Source organism: Entelurus aequoreus, linkage group LG06 (genome assembly GCF_033978785.1).
Source record: "Entelurus aequoreus isolate RoL-2023_Sb linkage group LG06, RoL_Eaeq_v1.1, whole genome shotgun sequence".
Classification (NCBI taxonomy): domain Eukaryota; kingdom Metazoa; phylum Chordata; class Actinopteri; order Syngnathiformes; family Syngnathidae; genus Entelurus; species Entelurus aequoreus.
The window spans coordinates 3328489-3342240 of NC_084736.1; the positions used below are offsets into that span (position 1 = coordinate 3328489).

The 13752-nt window shown below is 39.9% G+C and overlaps 1 protein-coding gene across 1 annotated transcript in view; it reads left to right on the forward strand.

Moving 5' to 3' along the window:
* slc2a6 (solute carrier family 2 member 6) overlaps positions 1 to 11923 on the forward strand; it is a 21230-nt gene extending 9307 nt beyond the window's left edge. Inside the window, exons 7-9 of the mRNA XM_062049350.1 lie at positions 5994 to 6169; positions 6239 to 6495; positions 11285 to 11923. Coding sequence (XP_061905334.1) covers positions 5994 to 6169; positions 6239 to 6495; positions 11285 to 11589 — 738 coding nt within the window. The 3' untranslated portion in view covers positions 11590 to 11923. The remainder of the gene's footprint in view (positions 1 to 5993; positions 6170 to 6238; positions 6496 to 11284) is intronic.
* The last annotated feature ends 1829 nt before the right edge of the window (positions 11924 to 13752 follow it).

A 13752-nucleotide genomic window follows, 5' to 3' on the forward strand; every position in this document is an offset into this window, starting at 1 on the left:
TTAAAATTCAAAATTCAACCGAAAAAAAGAAGAGAAAAACTAGCTAATTCGAATCTTTTTTGAAAAAAATAAAAAAAATAATTTATGGAACATCATTAGTAATTTTTCCTGATCAAGATTAATTTTAGAATTTTGATGACATGTTTTAAATAGGTTAAAATCCAATCTACACTTTGTTAGAATATATAACAAATTGGACCAAGCTATATTTGTAACAAAGACAAATCATTATTTCTTCTACATTTTCCAGAACAAAATTTTTAAAAGAAATTCAAAAGACTTTGAAATAAGATTTAAATTTGATTCTACAGATTTTCCAGAATAATTTTTTTGAATTTTAATCATAATAAGTTTGAAGAAATATTACACAAATATTCTTCGTCGAAAAAACAGAAGCTAAAAGGAAGAATTAAATTAAAATGTAATTATTATTCTTTACAATAAAAACAATAAATTTACCTGAACATTGATTTAAATTGTCAGGAAAGAAGAGGAAGGAATTTAAAAGGTAAAAAGGTATACGTGTTTAAAAATCCTAAAATAATTTTTAAGGTTGTATTTTTTCTCCAAAATTGTCTTTCTGAAAGTTATAAGAAGCAAAGTAAAACATTAATGAATTTATTTAAACAAGTGAAGACCAAGTCTTTAAAATATTTTCTTGGATTTTCAAATTCTATTTGAGTTTTGTCTCTCTTAGAATTAAAAATGTCAGGCAAAGCGAGACCAGCTTGCTAGTAAATAAATACAATTTAAAAAATAGAGGCAGCTCACTGGTAAGTGCTGCTATTTGAGCTATTTTTAGAACAGGCCAGTGGGCTACTCATCTGGTCCTTACGGGCTACCTGGTGCCCGCGGGCACCGCGTTGGTGACCCCTGATCTAAACGGTATTTGCCATCATGATGTGCAGTGCTGTTTTTAAATGACCGTAAGTCTTGAACTAAACAAAGTATTTCAATGGTTATGTAAATGGTAAATGGGTTATACTTGTATAACACTTTTCTACCTTCAAGGTACTCAAAGCACTTTGACACTATTTCCACATTCACACACACATACACAATGAAGACATCTATAGTTATATTTTGATAAACAATCAAATTAATATTTCAGCACATACAGAATATTGACATTAGGGATGTCTGATAATGGCTTTTTGCCGATATCCGATATTCCGATATTGTCCAACTCTTAATTACCGATATCAACCGATACCGATATATACAGTCGTGGAATTAACACATTATTTTGCCTAATTTGGACAACCAGGTATGGTGAAGATAAGGTCCTTTTAAAAAAATAAATAAAATAAGATAAATAAATTAAAAACATTTTCTGGAATAAAAAAGAAAGTACAACAATATAAAAACAGTTACATAGAAACTAGTAATTAATGAAAATGAGTAAAATTAACTGTTAAAGGTTAGTACTATTAGTGTGCTTACGGACTGTATCCCTTGCAGACTGTATTGATATATATTGATATATAATGTAGGAAGCAGAATATTAATAACAGAAAGAAACAACCCTTTTGTGTGAATGAGTGTAAATGGGGGAGGGAGGTTTTTTGGCTTGGTGCACTAATTGTAAGTGTATCTTGTGTTTTTTATGTTGATTTAATTAAAAAAATAAAAAAAAAATAAAAAAAACGATACCGATGATAAAAAAAACTATACCGATAATTTCCGATATTACATTTTAAAGCATTTATCGGCCGATAATATCGGCAGACCGATATTATCGGACATCTCTAGTTGACATCTATAGTTGTATTTTGATAAACAGTCATAAATGAATCTTTCAGCACATACACAATGTTGACATCTATAGTTATATTTTGATAAACAATCAAATTAATCTTTCAGCACATACACAATGTTGACATTTATAGTTAATTTTTTACAAATTAATCTTTTAGCACATACACAATGTTGACATCTATAGTTATATTTTGATAAACAATCATAAATGAATCTTTAGGCACATACACAATGTTGACATCTATAGTTATATTTTGATTAACATTCAAATGAATATTTCAGCAATACACAACATCTATAGTTATTATTTGGTAAACAATCGTAAATTAATCTTTCAGCACATACACAATGTTGACATCTATAGTTATATTTTAATTAAAAATCTAATGAATATTTCAGCACATACACAATGTTGACATCTATAGTTATATTTTGATAAACAATCATAAATTAATCTTTCGGCACATACACAATGTTGACATCTATAGTTATATTTTGATTAACAATCAAATGAATATTTCAGCACATACACAATGTTGACATCTACAGTTATATTTTGATTAAAAATCAAATTAATATTTCAGCACATACACAATGTTGACATTTATAGTTATATTTTGATTAACAATCAAATTAATATTTCAGCACGTACACAATGTTGACATCTATAGTTATATTTTGATAAACAGTCATAAATGAATATTTCAGCACGTACACAATGTTTACATCTATAGTTATATTTTGATAAAGACGCGACTAGTAAACGGCACGTGCTAAAGCAACAAACATGGCATCTTAGACGCAAAGTTAAATCATGAAATACAACCTTACCTGAGCAAAAACGATACATATTTATCCAGGAGAGTCTTGATACCAATGACCTTGACCCAGTCACACATCAAGAAGTTGTAGACCTCCGTGCTTTTCCATCTGGAGCACAATAGTTCCATATGTCTGGGAACGCGACCAACAGATAATCCTTGATATCAAATCTTTTTTTGATAACGTTTAGGGATAAAATGTCGTTTTTTTTGCTGGTACCTGCTTTTTGAAGGAAGATTCAAGTCTTTTTTTGTACTCCGATAGTTCGCCATCTTAGCTTGGTCGACCACCACTGGTTTTCACTTCCTGGAAGAAGTCCCGTGTGGGAATACCAACAATTCACGTTTGTCCCCCGCAGCTCAGTATCAGCCTGCAGAGACATCTCCCATGTTTTGTCCCCCGCAGCTCAGTATCAGCCTGCAGAGACATCTCGCATGTTTTGTCCCCCGCAGCTCAGTATCAGCCTGCAGAGACATCTCGCATGTTTTGTCCCCCGCAGCTCAGTATCAGCCTGCAGAGACATCTCCCATGTTTTGTCCCCCGCAGCTCAGTATCAGCCTGCAGAGACATCTCGCATGTTTTGTCCCCCGCAGCTCAGTATCAGCCTGCAGAGACATCTCGCATGTTTTGTCCCCCGCAGCTCAGTATCAGCCTGCAGAGACATCTCGCATGTTTTGTCCCCCGCAGCTCAGTATCAGCCTGCAGAGACATCTCCCATGTTTTGTCCCCCGTAGCTCAGTATCAGCCTGCAGAGACATCTCGCATGTTTTGTCCCCCGCAGCTCAGTATCAGCCTGCAGAGACATCTCGCATGTTTTGTCCCCCGCAGCTCAGTATCAGCCTGCAGAGACATCTCCCATGTTTTGTCCCCCGCAGCTCAGTATCAGCCTGCAGAGACATCTCGCATGTTTTGTCCCCCGCAGCTCAGTATCAGCCTGCAGAGACATCTCGCATGTTTTGTCCCCCGCAGCTCAGTATCAGCCTGCAGAGACATCTCGCATGTTTTGTCCCCCGCAGCTCAGTATCAGCCTGCAGAGACATCTCCCATGTTTTGTCCCCCGCAGCTCAGTATCAGCCTGCAGAGACATCTCGCATGTTTTGTCCCCCGCAGCTCAGTATCAGCCTGCAGAGACATCTCGCATGTTTTGTCCCCCGCAGCTCAGTATCAGCCTGCAGAGACATCTCCCATGTTTTGTCCCCCGCAGCTCAGTATCAGCCTGCAGAGACATCTCGCATGTTTTGTCCCCCGCAGCTCAGTATCAGCCTGCAGAGACATCTCGCATGTTTTGTCCCCCGCAGCTCAGTATCAGCCTGCAGAGACATCTCGCATGTTTTGTCCCCCGCAGCTCAGTATCAGCCTGCAGAGACATCTCGCATGTTTTGTCCCCCGCAGCTCAGTATCAGCCTGCAGAGACATCTCCCATGTTTTGTCCCCCGCAGCTCAGTATCAGCCTGCAGAGACATCTCGCATGTTTTGTCCCCCGCAGCTCAGTATCAGCCTGCAGAGACATCTCCCATGTTTTGTCCCCCGCAGCTCAGTATCAGCCTGCAGAGACATCTCGCATGTTTTGTCCCCCGCAGCTCAGTATCAGCCTGCAGAGACATCTCGCATGTTTTGTCCCCCGCAGCTCAGTATCAGCCTGCAGAGACATCTCGCATGTTTTGTCCCCCGCAGCTCAGTATCAGCCTGCAGAGACATCTCCCATGTTTTGTCCCCCGCAGCTCAGTATCAGCCTGCAGAGACATCTCGCATGTTTTGTCCCCCGCAGCTCAGTATCAGCCTGCAGAGACATCTCGCATGTTTTGTCCCCCGCAGCTCAGTATCAGCCTGCAGAGACATCTCGCATGTTTTGTCCCCCGCAGCTCAGTATCAGCCTGCAGAGACATCTCGCATGTTTTGTCCCCCGCAGCTCAGTATCAGCCTGCAGAGACATCTCGCATGTTTTGTCCCCCGCAGCTCAGTATCAGCCTGCAGAGACATCTCCCATGTTTTGTCCCCCGTAGCTCAGTATCAGCCTGCAGAGACATCTCGCATGTTTTGTCCCCCGCAGCTCAGTATCAGCCTGCAGAGACATCTCGCATGTTTTGTCCCCCGCAGCTCAGTATCAGCCTGCAGAGACATCTCCCATGTTTTGTCCCCCGCAGCTCAGTATCAGCCTGCAGAGACATCTCGCATGTTTTGTCCCCCGCAGCTCAGTATCAGCCTGCAGAGACATCTCGCATGTTTTGTCCCCCGCAGCTCAGTATCAGCCTGCAGAGACATCTCGCATGTTTTGTCCCCCGCAGCTCAGTATCAGCCTGCAGAGACATCTCCCATGTTTTGTCCCCCGCAGCTCAGTATCAGCCTGCAGAGACATCTCGCATGTTTTGTCCCCCGCAGCTCAGTATCAGCCTGCAGAGACATCTCGCATGTTTTGTCCCCCGCAGCTCAGTATCAGCCTGCAGAGACATCTCCCATGTTTTGTCCCCCGCAGCTCAGTATCAGCCTGCAGAGACATCTCGCATGTTTTGTCCCCCGCAGCTCAGTATCAGCCTGCAGAGACATCTCGCATGTTTTGTCCCCCGCAGCTCAGTATCAGCCTGCAGAGACATCTCGCATGTTTTGTCCCCCGCAGCTCAGTATCAGCCTGCAGAGACATCTCGCATGTTTTGTCCCCCGCAGCTCAGTATCAGCCTGCAGAGACATCTCCCATGTTTTGTCCCCCGCAGCTCAGTATCAGCCTGCAGAGACATCTCGCATGTTTTGTCCCCCGCAGCTCAGTATCAGCCTGCAGAGACATCTCCCATGTTTTGTCCCCCGCAGCTCAGTATCAGCCTGCAGAGACATCTCGCATGTTTTGTCCCCCGCAGCTCAGTATCAGCCTGCAGAGACATCTCGCATGTTTTGTCCCCCGCAGCTCAGTATCAGCCTGCAGAGACATCTCGCATGTTTTGTCCCCCGCAGCTCAGTATCAGCCTGCAGAGACATCTCCCATGTTTTGTCCCCCGCAGCTCAGTATCAGCCTGCAGAGACATCTCGCATGTTTTGTCCCCCGCAGCTCAGTATCAGCCTGCAGAGACATCTCGCATGTTTTGTCCCCCGCAGCTCAGTATCAGCCTGCAGAGACATCTCGCATGTTTTGTCCCCCGCAGCTCAGTATCAGCCTGCAGAGACATCTCGCATGTTTTGTCCCCCGCAGCTCAGTATCAGCCTGCAGAGACATCTCCCATGTTTTGTCCCCCGCAGCTCAGTATCAGCCTGCAGAGACATCTCGCATGTTTTGTCCCCCGCAGCTCAGTATCAGCCTGCAGAGACATCTCCCATGTTTTGTCCCCCGCAGCTCAGTATCAGCCTGCAGAGACATCTCGCATGTTTTGTCCCCCGCAGCTCAGTATCAGCCTGCAGAGACATCTCGCATGTTTTGTCCCCCGCAGCTCAGTATCAGCCTGCAGAGACATCTCGCATGGTCCCAGCTGGCCAAGCCCGTCTACTACTGGCCAATCATCATCTCCGTGGTGATGCGTTTGCTGCAGCAGCTCACCGGCATCAGTCCCATTCTGGTCTACTTGCAGCCCATCTTTGCTCAGAGCAACGTCTCGCTGGATCCTGGGTACGAAATGCTGGTACGCACCTTTAAGGATCATCTGTGAGAGTATTTCAAAGCATCTGCGTCTCTCAGGTTTGACGCTGTAATCGTGGGCTTGGTTCGCCTCCTTTCCGTTACCGTGGCGGCGGTTTTGATGGACAAGGCCGGGCGTAAAGTTCTCCTGTACACCTCAAGCTTCCTGATGTTCTTGTCCAGCCTGACCCTCACCATGATTTCCTTCAACGCGCCTCACCTACCTGACCCCGGACCCTCCAACCTCTCTCTGAGTGCTTTACACACCACAGCTGCAGGCCCCATTCCACTTATCAGCGTTATGGTATTCATTTTTGGTGAGTCATAAAAGCTGGCTGAAATCATTCACATCAATGAAAAAATTCTAAATTTTAAAAAACAAAGTAAAAAAAGAAATCACCAGACTAAATAGTCCAAATATAACGAGAGTAAAGTTGTAAAGTTCAGTCGTCACCCGCTTCAAATCTCGCAGCTTCACCCCATTGCAGGTTTTTCTTTCAATTTAAAGCATATACATGTTTTTTTTATTCATTTATTACTGTAACAAACAAAGTTAGTTATAAAATGTAACTATTATATCCAAATGATTATTGTGTGAAGGCTGCAAACATTCACACGTTTTCTACATCAAAATTCATCTATTTATTCTTCTTCTTCAGATTTTGGCGCCCTCTACCTTCCACATTTTTCACCCCATTCAAAGCGTTCCAACTTCAAACTGTTCAGCCTATCCAGGAATCGCAGGATTTCCCTTGAAAAATTCCAAAAATTCCCAGATTTCCCAGAATTCCCGGTTCTCCGGGACATTTTTCCCATTCGAAATGAATTGGCCATTTTTCAAACTTCCACCATTTGCACATTTTTCAACCTATTCAAACCATTCAACACATTTCACCATCCTGGAAATTCAAACTACCCTTTTTCCAAGTTCAAAAAAATTCCAGTTATCCTGAAATTCCAGGAATTCCGTAATACCATTTCTCAATTCAACATGTCAACATTTCTTGACCGATTTAAACAATTATAATACCAACCAATTCAGCTCATTCAGGACATTCATGCTCTTAATCTTTTTTTTAAAAAAAAGCCCGCTTTTCCCAAAATTCCCAAATTTCCAGGAAATTCTCATTGAAATGAATGGGACATTTTTCCAAATTGCACAATTCCCACATTTTTTCAACCGATTCAAAGCGTTCCAACTTCAAACTGTTCAGCCTATTCAGGAATCTTAGGATTTCCCTTGACAAATTCCAAAAATTCCCAGATTTCCCAGGTTTCCCAGAATTCCCGGTTCTCCGGGACATTTTTCCCATTTCCATTCCACCAGCCTGGAACTACCATTTTTCCAAGTTAAAAAAAATTCCAGGATTTTCCAGAATTCCTGGTTTTCCAGAGCCCTATTTCCACCCTTTTTTCTGGCGACTACTTCTTCCACATTTTTCAATTATTCCACCATTAAATCATTCCTCTTAATTAGGACAAAAAAACAAAGTTGTTTTTCGAACTGGAAAAATTCCCAGTTATCCTGAAATTCCAGGAATTCCGTAATACCATCTCTCAATTCAACATGTTACTACGTCAACATTTCTTGACCGATTTAAACAATTGTAATACCAACCAATTCAGCTCATTCAGGACATTCATGCTCTTAATCTTTTTCCAAAAAAAGCCCGCTTTTCCCAAAATTCCCAAATTTCCAGGAAATTACCATTAAAATGAATGGGACATTTTTCCAAGTTAAACAATTCCCACATTTTTTCAACCAATTCAAAGCGTTCCAACTTCAAACTGTTCAGCCTATTCAGGAATCACAGGATTTCCCTTGACAAATCCCAAAAATTCCCAGATTTCCCAGAATTCCCGGTTCTCCGGGACATTTTTCCCATTCAAAATGAATTGGCCATTTTTCAAACTTCCACCATTTGCACATTTGTCAACCTATTCAAACCATTCAACACATTCCACCTTCCTGGAACTACACTTTTTCCAAGTTCAAAAAAATTCCAGGATTTTCCAGAATTCCTGGTTGTCCAAAGCCCTATTTCCACCCTTTTTTCTGGCGACTACTCCTTCCACATTTTTCAACCGTTCCACTATTAAATCATTCCTCTTAATTAGGACAAAAGAAACTAAGTTGTTTTTTGAACTGGAAAAATTCCCAGTTATCCCGAAATTCCAGGAATTCCGTATTACCATTTCTCAATTCAACATGTTACTACGTCAACATTTCTTGACCGATTTAAACAATTCTAATAACAACCAATTCAGCTCATTCAGGACATTCATGCTCTTAATCTTTTTCCAAAAAAAGCCCGCTTTTCCCAAAATTCCCAAATTTCCAGGAAATTCCCATTGAAATGAATGGGACATTTTTCCAAGTTGCACAATTCCCACATTTTTTCAACCAATTCAAAGCGTTCCAACTTCAAACTGTTCATCCTATTCAGGAACCGTAGGATTTCCCTTGACAAATTCCAAAAATTCCCAGATTTCCCAGAATTCCCGGTTCTCCGGGACATTTTTCCCATTCAAAATGAATTGGCCATTTTTCAAACTTCCACCATTTCCACATTTTTCAACCTATTCAAACCATTCCACCAGCCTGGAACTACCATTTTTCCAAGTTCCAAAAAATTCCAGGATTTTTTCAGAATTCCTGGTTTTCCAAAGCCCTATTTCCACCCTTTTTTCTGGCGACTACTTCTTCCACATTTTCAATTATTCCACCATTAAATCATTCCTCTTAATTAGGACAAAAAAACAAAGTTGTTTTTCGAACTGGAAAAATTCCCAGTTATCCTGAAATTCCAGGAATTCCGTAATACCATCTCTCAATTCAACATGTTACTACGTCAACATTTCTTGACCGATTTAAACAATTCTAATACCAACCAATTCAGCTCATTCAGGACATTCATGCTCTTAATCTTTTTCCAAAAAAAGCCCGCTTTTCCCAAAATTCCCAAATTTCCAGGAAATTACCATTGAAATGAATGGGACATTTTTCCAAGTTGCACAATTCCCACATTTTTTCAACCAATTCAAAGCGTTCCAACTTCAAACTGTTCAGCCTATTCAGGAATCACAGGATTTCCCTTGACAAATTCCAAAAATTCCCAGATTTCCCAGAATTCCCGGTTCTCCGGGACATTTTTCCCATTCAAAATGAATTGGCCATTTTTCAAACTTCCACCATTTCCGCATTTTTCAACCTATTCAAACCATTCCACCATCCTGTAACTACAATTTTTCCAAGTTCAAAAAAATTCCAGGATTTTCTAGAATTCCTGGTTTTCCAGAGCCCTATTTCCACCCTTTTTTCTGGCGACTACTTCTTCCACATTTTTCAATTATTCCACCATTAAATCATTCCTCTTAATTAGGACAAAAAAACAAAGTTGTTTTTCGAACTGGAAACAATCCCAGTTATCCTGAAATTCCAGGAATTCCGTAATACCATCTCTCAATTCAACATGTTACTACGTCAACATTTCTTGACCGATTTAAACAATTCTAATAACAACCAATTCAGCTCATTCAGGACATTCATGCTCTTAATCTTTTTCCAAAAAAAGCCCGCTTTTCCCAAAATTCCCAAATTTCCAGGAAATTACCATTAAAATGAATGGGACATTTTTCCAAGTTAAACAATTCCCACATTTTTTCAACCAATTCAAAGCGTTCCAACTTCAAACTGTTCAGCCTATTCAGGAATCACAGGATTTCCCTTGACAAATCCCAAAAATTCCCAGATTTCCCAGAATTCCCGGTTCTCCGGGACATTTTTCCCATTCAAAATGAATTGGCCATTTTTCAAACTTCCACCATTTGCACATTTGTCAACCTATTCAAACCATTCAACACATTCCACCTTCCTGGAACTACACTTTTTCCAAGTTCAAAAAAATTCCAGGATTTTCCAGAATTCCTGGTTGTCCAAAGCCCTATTTTCACCCTGTTTTCTGGCGACTACTCCTTCCACATTTTTCAACCATTCCACTGTTAAATAATTTCTCTTAATTAGGACAAAAAAACAAAGTGGTTTTTTGAACTGGAAAAATTCCCAGTTATCCTGAAATTCCAGGAATTCCATATTACCATTTCTCAATTCAACGTGTTACTACGTCAACATTTCTTGACTGATTTAAACAATTCTAATACCAACCAATTCAGCTCATTCAGGACATTCATCCTCATAATTTTTTTCAAAAAAAGCCCACTATTCCCAAATTTCCAGGAAATTCCCATTGAAATGAATGGGACATTTTTCCAAGTTGCACAATTCCCAAATTTCTTCAACCGATTCAAAGCGTTCCAACTTCAAACTGTTCAGCCTATTCAGGAATCGTAGGATTTCCCTTGACAAATTCCAAAAATTCCCAGATTTCCCGGTTCTCTGGGACGTTTTTCCCATTCAAAATGAATTGGCCATTTTTCAAACTTCCACCATTTCCACATTTTTCAACCTATTCAAACCATTCCACACATTCCACCTTCCTGGAACTACACTTTTTCCAAGTTCAAAAAAATTCCAGGATGTTCCAGAATTCCTGGTTTTCCAAAGCCCTTTTAATCGACGTTGTTCTATACCAAATCCTTTCAGCAAAAATATGGCAATATCGCAAAATGATCAAGTATGACACATAGAATGGATCTGCTATCCCCGTTTAAATAAAAAAAATCATTTCAGTAGGCCTTTAAAAGAAATGATGAGATTGAAGTTGTGTGGCCAAAAGAAAGAAGTACAATATAGAGTGACAGTGAAAGAAATGATCTTAAAAAGGAATGAAAATGTGGTAACTTTATGAGTTACAACAAGAAAAAGACTTAGTAAAATGAATGGTAATAATAAGTAATGAACAATAAATTATAGTGAATAATATACATAATGATTTACTTGATAGTATTATGCTGCATATTATACATTGTAAGAAAAAGTCATAATAAAATCCTATTATATTTTTACAAAAACACATTTTTAAAATTCTGAGAATATTGTCAAACATTGTTAGAAAAAAAGTGGAAATAGTGTGTATCTTTAATACATGCAAAAACATTTAATTTGATGTGTTGTATACTAAATGTTTCATTGTCTTTGTCTCCTAGGATACGCCATGGGTTGGGGGCCCATCACCTGGCTGCTGATGTCAGAGGTGTTACCTCTCGTGGTCAGGGGCGTGGCCTCGGGCCTGTGCGTGGCGGTCAGCTGGTTGACGGCCTTTGCCCTCACCGAGGCCTTCACACACCTGGTGGACAGGTACGGCCTGTACGTGCCATACCTTTTCTTCACCGTGGTGTGCGTCCTGTGCCTGCTCTTCACCGCCGTCTGCGTCCCGGAGACTCGCGGCCGCTCACTGGAGGAAATAGAGAACTATTTCAGGACACGGAGGTTTACTATTGAGTGTGAATAATCCAATGGGGGGCAACATCCGTTTCCTACCGCTTGTCCCTCTCGGGGACAAGAAGAATAAATATGCAACTGCGTGTCCGTGTGTCGGTCCTGTGATTGACAGCTGATCTGTCCAAGGTGTCAGCTGTCCCTGTGGCCATCAACAGCTTGAATTGAAATGTACGACTCCATAATGCAAATATGATTCATACGTGGGGATGATGTTTGATAAGAAATTATCGAATCCTCTTATCGAACCGATTCCTTATCGATTCTCTTATCGAATCCAGATAGGTTGTTGTAAATGGAAAAAAACACAATATTTGGTTTAACAAAAGCTCACTTTTATTTTATAAGAAAAATTAAAAATTAAATAAATAAATAAATATTGACTGTTACCCCCCTAAAAAAAAAAAAAAATATTGAATGTTGTTACCCAAAGTATATTAAGTGGGATTTTTCAGAAAAACAAATATATACAGTAACACAAAAACAACCTGTCTCTGTGATCACTATAGGTGTATAAATAATAATATAGTGTGAAATAAAATCAGTCCCTTGGGCACAAAACTGAAAATAATACAGCTCTCCAAAAAGTGCACTTCTACTGCTATTGGAACATACCAACTACACACACTATGACACTAAGAACACCACAGTCATCAATCAACAATTCTTCTTCCAAAAAATTATTTCGATGGTGGAAATACACGACTGGCAGCCATTTTAAGTCCTCAAAACATCAGTGCACAAAAATCGTTTTTCAATAAACATCTTAGTACCAAATGTAACCACTTTCCACCTTATATTGAGTTACATAAACAAGTTAAACAGTTTACTTACAGACTTATCTTGTCCAAGGCTTGTAAGAGCTAACACAACTTTTCTACTTCTCAATTGTCTCATGAACTGAACTGACGTCGCCAACCCGGAAGTGCCCAAACTGATGACGCGTAGTATTTTCATATCGCCACAAGGTGTCAGTAAGAGTCTACAATCAAATGGGCATAACATTGCCGTCCCACAGGAAATGCCCCTGTGGGACGGCAATGGAAAGAACCAACTCGATAACGGGAACCGGTTCTCAAAAAGGGATTTGAGTCCATGGAATCGGTTCTTTTCTTATCGAACAACCGGGAGAACCAGTTTCGAACATCATCCCTATTCATACGTGTGGAAAATATTTTGAAAAGATGCACACTCGGTCTCAAACCATGTTCAATGGAATTCAGTGTACTGGACATTAAAAAAAAAAAAACCTGATAGAAATGGGTTATTAGAAGTAAAATACATGAATGTTGAAATGTGCAAACTTAACTGCAAAGAAATTGGCTGAAAATGTTAGCATGCTATTGTGAGCATGGAACATTAGCATTAGTGGCCTGCAAAATGTGTAAAAAAAATAAAAGTTAGCATCTTAACAGTTAGCATGTGTCAAGAACCAAGTTATATGACTCTGAGGTGTACGCCTGCAAAATTAGCAAAACAAAGTTAGCATCTTAACAGTTAGCATGTGTCAAGAACCACGTTATATGACTCTGAGGTGTACGCCTGCAAAATTTGCACACAAAAAAGTTAGCATCTTAACAGTTAGCATGTGTCAAGAACCAAGTTATATGACTCTGAGGTGTACGCCTGCAAAATTTGCACACAAAAAAGTTAGCATCTTAACAGTTAGCATGTGCCAAGAACCAAGTTATATGACTCTGAGGTGTACACCTGCAAAATTTGCAAAAAAATAAAAGTTAGCATCTTAACAGTTAGCATGTGTCAAGAACCAAGTTATATGACTCTGAGGTGTACGCCTGCAAAATTTGCAAAAAAAAAAGTTAGCATCTTAACAGTTAGCATGTGTCAAGAACCACGTTATATGACTCTGAGGTGTACGCCTGCAAAATTTGCACACAAAAAAGTTAGCATCTTAACAGTTAGCATGTGCCAAGAACCAAGTTATAGGACTCTGAGGTGTACGCCTGCAAAATTAGCAAAACAAAGTTAGCATCTTAACAGTTAGCATGTGTCAAGAACCACGTTATATGACTCTGAGGTGTACGCCTGCAAAATTTGCAAAAAAATAAAAGTTAGCATCCCAACAGTTAGCATGTGTCAAGAACCACGTTATATGACTGAGGTGTACGCCTGCAAAATTTGCAAAAAAATAAAAGTTAGCATCTTAACAGTTAGC